The sequence below is a fragment of the Zosterops lateralis genome, assembly GCF_965231275.1.
Source record: "Zosterops lateralis genome assembly, chromosome: 23".
NCBI lineage: Eukaryota > Metazoa > Chordata > Aves > Passeriformes > Zosteropidae > Zosterops > Zosterops lateralis.
In genome coordinates, this window is record NC_139783.1 from 3382239 (window position 1) to 3390725 (window position 8487).

At 50.2% G+C, this 8487-nt stretch overlaps 1 protein-coding gene across 1 annotated transcript; it reads right to left on the reverse strand.

Moving 5' to 3' along the window:
• Positions 1-645: 645 nt before the first annotated feature.
• LOC310918401 (olfactory receptor 14J1-like) lies at positions 646-1680 on the reverse strand (the record flags this gene model as incomplete). The annotated part of the gene is made up of 1 exon (XM_083877259.1): positions 646-1680. The coding sequence occupies one exon, from the start codon at positions 1678-1680 to the stop codon at positions 748-750; it is 933 nt and encodes a 310-aa protein (XP_083733385.1). The 3' UTR covers positions 646-747.
• Positions 1681-8487: the final 6807 nt, after the last annotated feature.

Consider the following 8487-nt stretch of genomic DNA (forward strand, 5'->3'; position numbering starts at 1 on the left):
AATCTGTGGAAAATCTGGCTGTAAAATGGCCAAAATCTGCTCTAAAATTGCATGGGAAGTGGCCCAAGAGCCCCAAAATCTGCACCTAAACATCCAAAATCTGCACTAAAATACCCAAAATCTGCACTTCAACACCCAAAAATGTCCCCAAGCTCTGGGAGATTCCTGGGATTTCTGGGGAAAAGCTAGAAAAAGGGTTGGGATACACAGAGAAAGAAATCCGAGGAAAATTGGAGCTACAATGGCCAAAATCTGCTCTAATCCATGTCACAGAGCCACAGAGCAGCTGTGATGTCACAAAGGGGCTGTGTGACAGCAGAGAGTGGGTTGTGTGAGGTCACAGATTGGGCTATGACATCACAGAGTTTGTTGTGTGAGGTCATTGAGCAGCTACAGCATCACAGGGGAGTGTGTGACATTGCAGAGCAGGATGTGACATTTTGCTGTGGCTATATGACATCATAGGGCTGTGAAGTCATAGATTGGGCTGTGACATTCCAGGGTGGCTGCATGACATCACTGAGTGAGTAGTGTGACATCATTGAATGGGTTGTGACATCACAGAGCTAGCTGTGACTTCATAGAAGGTGAGTCTGTGACATCAGAAAATGGGATGTGATATCACAAAGTAGTAACACGAGAAAAAGAAACAGGAAAGGTCCCAATGAAAAAATATACAAATAGGAAAAAATGTCTGAGACTGTGAAGAGTTGTATTCTGAAGCCTCTGGAGCAGGAAAGAGGGAGTTTATTGCTTCTGAAAAGATCCAGGCATCATTTTCCTCAGGGCATCCTTGAGCTCCTGGTTCCTCAGGCTGTAGATGAGGGGGTTCAGGGCTGGAGGCATCACTGAGTACAGAACTGACAGGGCCAGATTGAGGGATGGGGAGGAGATGGAGAGGGGCTTCAGACGGGCAAATAGGGCAGTGCTCACAAACAGGGAGACCACGGTCAGGTGAGGGAGGCAGGTGGAAAAGGCTTTGTGCCGTCCCTGCTCAGAGGGGATCCTCAGCACAACCCTGAAGATCTGCACATAGGAGAAAACAATGAACAGAAAACAGCCAAAAAATGGACAGGCACTAACAGCAATGAGCCCAAGTTCCCTGAGGTCGGAGTGTGAGCAGGAGAGCTTGAGGATCTGGGGGATTTCACAGAAGAACTGGCCCAGGGCATTGCCATGGCACAGGGGCAGGGAAAATGTATTGGCTGTGTGCAGCAGTGAATAGAGAAAGGCACTGGCCCAGGCAGCTGCTGCCATGTGGGCACAAGCTCTGCTGCCCAGGAGGGTCCCATAGTGCAGGGGTTTGCAGATGGACACGTAGCGATCGTAGCACATGATGGTCAAGAGGGAAAATTCTGCTGTGATGAAAAACATAAAGAAAAAGAGCTGAGCAGCACATGCTGTGTAGGAGATGTTCCTGGTGTCCCAGAGGGAATTGTGCATGGCTTTGGGGACAGTGGTGCAGATGCAGCCCAGGTCACTGAGGGCCAGGTGGAGCAGGAAGAAGAACATGGGGCTGTGCAGGTGGTGGCCGCAGGCTGAGGTGCTGATGACGAGGCCGTTGGCCAGGAGGGCAGCCAGGGAGATGCCCAGGAAGAGGCAAAAGTGCAGGAGCTGCAGCTGCCTCGTGTCTGCCAATGCCAGCAGGAGGAAGTGGCTGATGGAGCTGCTGTTGGACATTTGCTGTGTGTGGCCCTGGGGACTTGTTCATGGGTAAAGGACAGTGACAAGTTAGGACAGGCTGCTTTAAGCCAAACCTGTGCCATTCCCTGTAGACTGTCCTGCTGGTGTTGGTGTTTTTGGTGCTGACCTTGACTGCTGACAAAACAGCAACACATTCACTTCAGAGCTGGACTGGGTTGATGCACAAGATGGCAGATGGGGCTGAGGCAGCCACACACAAGATGGCGGATGGGGCTGAGGCAGACACACACACACAAGATGGCGGATGGGGCTGAGGCAGACACACACAAGATGGCGGATGGGGCTGAGGGAGACACACACACGATGGCGGATGGGGCTGATGCGGGGCCTCCCAGCATGGTCTGCGGCCCCTGCCAGCCCAGCTCCAGCCCCGGAGCCGCGCGGGGCAGCAAGAGTCCTTCCCTTCAGCCCTTTGTTGAACAGGACATTAACAGACACCCGGGAAATGGGCACGATGTGGCACATTTGTTCTGTGCACACAAACATAGACCAGCCAGTTTGGAATGTCAGCTGGCAGTATTTTGATGTCAAGGCAATTCAAATTGGTGAAAATAGGAAAAAATCTCTGGAGACTGAACATTTTAAAATAAAGGCTTTTATTGTTTCTTCAAAAGAGGGCCAAAAGCATTTCCTGTGCAGATGGACTTTGTTTAGCATCAAGAAGCATCACAAGTGGTTTGGTCCAGGCAGGAGTCACAGTGACTGTGAGGGGATGAAAACGGAGATGGATCTGCTTGAGGCGGATGGTGCAGTGGCTGCTCACCCGCAATGTGTATCCCTCAGGGGACCTATTTCTTTAGAACACCATGAAGACTACAGAGAACTGAAATACAAACCAAAACTGCAGCAGGAAGCCCAGTGCACTTTAGGTTGTTCTCCATGAGACTCTTCAAGCTGAGCACGGCCATTCTGTTCAGCAGACGCACAGGCAGGGGCTCCTTGGAGCGCTGCTCTGGCACCCGTTCTTTGGAGTAGGGGATTGCAGGGAAAAACAAGAGAAGCCCATCCACTACTGAAGAGGAGCAGTCACTGACAGGAACCAGTGGGTTAAGAAATGTGAGGGGAAAAAGGCAGAAATTGTGAGGTGACAAGTGTGAGAAATGGGAGTGGAAAAAGGAGAGAAGTGTGAGGGAAGAAAAGGGTAGGAAACCTGTGTGGGAAAGGGTGAGAAAACTGAGGGGAAAATGGTGAGAAATGTGAGTGAAAATAGGAGAAGAAGGTGAGACGAGGAAAAGGCAGGAAATACAATGGGAAAATTCTAAGAAATATGAGTGGGAAAGGGTGAAAAATATAGGGGGAAATGGAGAGAAATGTGAAGAGAAGAGAGTGAGAAACTTTACTGGCAGAGAGAGAGAAACAGGCAGCAAATGTGAGGGGAACATTGTGAGAATCCTGAGGGGAAAAGAGTGAGAAACCAGAGGGCAGAGAAAGGCAGAAAACAAGAAGGGGGAAAAAAAGGGTGGGAAGTCTGACAGGAAAAGTGTCAGAAAACAGGAGTGAAAAAAGGCCACAAAATGTGAGAGAAAATTATAAGGAACATGAGGGGGAAAGAATGATAAATGTGAGGGGAAAAGTATGAGAAATGTCAGAGGAAAAGTTTAGAATCATGAGGGCAAAAGTGAGAATCCTGAGGAGAAAACTTGGAGAAAAATGACTGAGGAAAGGAGAGAAACATGAGGGGAGAAAAGGGCAGGATATGTCAGGGAAAAATTGTGAGAAACATGAGGAAAAAAAGAGCAGGAAACAGTGGGAAGGTGGGGAAGTGTGAGAGGTCAAGTGTGAGGAAAAGGAGCTGAAAAGGGTGGGGAAAATGAGTAAAACTTGGCAGGCAAACATGAGAGGAAAACTGTGAGACTCAAGAGGGGGAAGGAGTGGAAATGTGAGAGGGAAAAGAGCAGGAAATGCGAAGAGAGAAAAGGAGAGAAGGCAGTATTGGCATAAGAGCTGAAATAATTCCTAAGACATTCCCCCATGCATTTGCCCATTGATTGCACAAGCCCAGGGCTTCTCTGTATGTCCGTCTCCACCTGTGCCTTGATTCCTGTTTGGGAGCAGTAGAAGTGGCAGGATGTGCCCAGCAGCAGGAGCTGCTCCAAGCTGGGAAGGCACCAGGTGGTGCTGATTTCCAGAGGCTTCTGTGTGCCAGGGGAGGCCAAGGCAGGAGTGGGTTGAAAGGTGCTGGTGCTGCTGCTCCTCTGTGCCAGAGAGTCCCGGCTGGGCAGGGCACGGCGCCCACTGCACTGCGGGCTCTTTCTCCTGCCACAGCTGGGCACAGCTGGCAACAAATCCCCATGACTTGTGGGGAAACCAAGGGCTTTGTGGAGGCTGCACTGCTCTGCACACACCCAGGCCAGCTGCAGCACAGAGCTTTGGCTCCCTGGTGCCAGCTCAGTGGGAGAAAGGAGGCATGACTTTATTTCAGTGCTGGGTGCATGGGGAATCACTTTTCTAACACAGGTGCTCACTCAGAAATCTCACCTATTAATTTGTAACCATGGAAAGAAGACCTACTCATTACTTTGCTGAAACTCACAGGGTAACATTCCCTCCAATTAGTTGACATATTTAAATCACTTCTCAGAAGTTCCTGACAGGAGAGTAGGGCTCTCTTGAGGTCTTTGGTGGTCATTTGGGGAACATCCCATTCCTCCAATTCTCCCCCGATGCTCAAGAGCCTCCTACAACCACTTTCTTCCCCTACCAGTAGTTTTCCAGCTTCCTTCTTAGGAGGACTACTCTATTCTCAAGGCTAAGGCAGCCACTTGCACACATCAGTCACTGTGCTGGGGGAATAGAGGGCTCAACACTGTCTGTTAATGCAAAGGCAATTCATGATTTGTTACAGTTCAACATTTTCTCAACACCTTCCTTCTCTGAGAATTGTTCACGAGCATTTCCTCAATTTACTGTGAAAGTGTTTTTGCTTTCTGAAGCCACATTGTGTCTTTCCTCCAGCAATTTAGAAAGAAAACCCAAATTGCCTCCTGAAACTCTTCTGCTCCCTTCCAAAACAGTTCACTGCTCAAGCACAAGGCATAGGCTCATCCCTGATTCCCTCAGTGAGATAGGAGGTAATATTTTGCTGCAGCCAAAAGATTACTAGAAAAAAGAATGAAAGTTGTTGGTCCTAGGTGTTGTTATTTAGGGTTTGTATTTGTTTTAGTTAATTTGTTGGGTGTTGCTGTGAGCTGGGAGAGGGGCCAGGTTGAAGACCAGACCAAAAGGGAAGTAGGATAAGAGGGAAGGGGTCAGAAAAGGAGACAGTGGGGAGAGAATATAAGTTCCCTAGTACCCAGCCAAAGGGAAAGGGGGCACGGTTCACCCTGGGCTGGGCAAGGCAATAAAAAGCAGCATTCTGTGTGAGTGTGTGTTGTGTGTGTGTTTGGCTCTTGGGAGAGCAAGATACACACCCAGCTCAGGTGAATCCTTACAAAGAAACAGTTCTCTTTGGCTTTGATGACTTTGTCCCTGGTTAATTTTAGCCAAGAGTTGGCTCCTTTCTAACGCCTCTCTCCCAGCAGCTCAGGGCTGTATGGCACAGTGCTTGCTGTGTGCCAGAGAGCACAAAGCAGGCCAACCTGGTGCCCCTGAATATTTCTGCAGACCACTGTGCATTTCACCCCTTGCTCTGGCTCAGTGCAGAACTCCAGGACTGCAGGTGCTTCCTCCCAGAGCTGTGTGAGGCCCTGGCTAGTGCAGATGTCAAGGGACAAGCTGTCCCTGCCTCCTGCTGGCCTCGGTTCCCCCGGCAGAAGCGCCATGCCTGAAGGACGCTGCCCTGTGCTGGAGCCTGCAGAGCAGCCCAGCTCCCTCCCCTGTGCCCAGAGTGCTGCACACACTGCTCACCTTTGCCAGGAGTCTCAGGGCAGCCAGCACAAGAGTAGGAATCCTCAGCCAGGCCTGCAGCCCTGGGCTGTGCTTTGCCTTTCTCTCCTCCTGAGCACACTCCAGACGGCCAATGCCACCAGTCTGTGCTGTGCCCAGCACGGCTACGCTTCCCCTTGGGAGTAGCCAGCTGCCAGCTGGGCTCTGAGAGCTCAGGATTGACCTGGTGCCACCAAGAGGCACCCAGGGCCGGGCTGCTGCCTCCTGCAGCTCCAAGGGCCTCCTTCCAGCCTGCCTCTGCCCAGGCTCAGGCTGCTCCGGGCTCTGCCAGGGCTCTGCTGGGGCTCCAGCCTGGCCAAGGCAAAGCCTGCTCTCACCTGGTGCCCGCTGACAGCTCTGCACCATCTCTGCACCTTTCCCAGCAGCCTCCCTGATCTTTCTGCTTTCTCACTTGAGAAAAACTCTCCTCCAGCCAAAGAAATTGCATTTAGGGATACAAATCCAAGTGGCAGGAACACAAATGCTCTCGAGTCAGAGCTCAAGGCCTGCACATCTGCACAGGGTGTTTGGGCTGACGCACTCCTCCTTTGCTTCTGCCTGCAAATGCCAGTGCCAGTGCCCTTTCTGCCTCAAACACAAGTGCCACAGCTGGATAAAACCCAGCCAGTGGGCCATATTCCAAAGACACTGTGCTCTGCAGAGGATGAATGAAGAAGAGCTTTCTCCCCTTTCAAGCCGTGCCAAAGAAACCATTAATGTCACTTCCACCTCTAAGGAAAAACAGACAGTTCACAAGGAAATGCTGAGCTTTCTCACAGGCTCAGAAGGAGGGCAATCTTCAAAATGACTTGAGGTTTCAGAAGTTTTATTTACAATCTTAGGCAACAACACTGCCTTACAATCTTAGCAACAATCCTACACTACAATTTTTGCTGCAATCATAGCCTAAAATCTTCCTCTCGGCTGGTCATGGAGAGAACTTCTTTAAAGGGCCTCTCCCCTTCTTCTCAACTCCTGCCATCTCTTCATTGTGACGATGAGCGGCACGAGGCTGGACGCAGGCTGGGCAGATGTTACAAATGGATGCTGCAGAAAGGAAAAAAACCTACAATGAGCCATTACTTTCCAAGCTAAGAGCCTCAAAGGCAGGGGAATATTTTTGAAATGAAAAGAGGATTGAGTCAGAGTAGGTCTAAGGAGCAACAGTGGGGCAACAGTGGCACAGCTTGCTGCAAGAGCTGGTAAGTGTCCCAGCCCTGGAAATATTTCAAGTCTGAGCACCCTGGTTTCTTTAAAGATGTCCCTGCTCATTGCAGGGCACTTGGAGCAGATGACCTTTAGAGGTCCCTGCCAGCCCAGCCCAGTCTAGGCTTCCTGACTGTTTTCATTACAACAGCACCAAGTGTGGAGGTGAGGAGGAGGGGGGCTCATCTGATGCCTTGCACTTCCATGGAGGAGGAGCCCATCCCTGGGACACTGTTTCCCCTGCAGCCCCTGCTGGCATTTTACCTGCAGGAGCTCCTGGGCTGACCAGCGCCGTGCCTCATCTGCCTGCAGGCAGCAGCTCAGGAAATCCCGCAGCAAAGGGGAGAGGAGCTTGGGCTGCCGCAGCTCTGGGATCCCTTTGGTGGCTATCAGGAGTTGAGCCTGGAGAAAAAGGAAACACGAGTCTTTCACCTGCTTCTTTCACATCTGGAACTGCTCTCCCACATCCCATTGTTCAAGCTGCACTCTGCAGTGGCGGTTTCTGCTGTGGCACAGAGGCAGAGATGACTTTCCTGGACCAACAAAAAATTTAAAACTCGAGGCAGCCACAGCTTGTCCAACATCCAGCAGATCTTGCCTTGGCAGCTGGTTTCATTGACTGACCTCATTAGTGGAAGTTAGATCAGCAAAAGCACCTTTGCTGCTCTGAGGATTCACCTGACCAGCTTGACAGGCTGTTTGGAAGAGGCACTTTGCTCTACTAACTCACTCTACTATTTCCAAGGATTATTACATGAAAAGCATCTCTGCAGTGCTTGTTGGTCCCTTAAGCACAGCTGCCATCAAACAAAAGATATCAAGCTTTTGGCTTGGTTCTTGTAAAAAATGGTAATTGCAAGTAAAGAAAGGAAATCCATCAGTTATTCCTCAGATAAGGAAACAAACATTTGGAATCTCATCTTCAACACAGACACATGGAGATGCATGCACAGATGTCTTGGGATGAAAATGCCTGTTTGGGCACACAGGCATTTTCATGGTCAAATCAGAAGAAGGAGAAATGCCATCCTGATGGTCGGCATCCCTCTGCTCATTTGGATCCTCAAGTCAATGCATTAATGGTATGCCCGTCCCAGAAAGTGCCAGGAAACCAAGGGGTGGTTTTGGCAGGCTCTCTCCATGCCCAGGCTTCAGCTTGGTGCCATGGAGAAAGTGGCTTGGCTTAGGAAAGAAAGATGGTCACTAAGTGTTTCAGCACCACTGCACAAGACGCACAAGAGACTCTTTGGCCTCCACACCCTGAAGGTGTCCAGGTTTCAGGCCAGTTTCCCTCTGAGAAGAATGGGGGTGCACGTCTCTCCAAATGACGGTTCTAGAAATTTTGTTGGGCTTGAGTTTCTTTCCTTCATTTCAGGGAAGAGAACACCAGCTCTAAGATGCTTCTTTCCTGTTCTTAGGGCCATCTACAAAGCCAAAAGAGCTGGAACCACTTCTAAGCAAAGCAAAACGTTGCCCAAGAATGGAGATAGTTTGCGTGGGGTAAGGCTTGAGTTCCCCCACTGATACAACCAAAACTCCACCAGATGCAGGGATGTGCTGCAGGGACATTTTTGGAAAGGGACCGTGGTGGAAGTAGTTCCAGCAGATGGCAATGGGATTTTTCCAGTGGCACACAGAACGTGGGGATGGTGAGAAAGACAGTGGGATCAGAGAGCATTTACACCTTACCAAGAGCGGGCTTTTATCCTCATA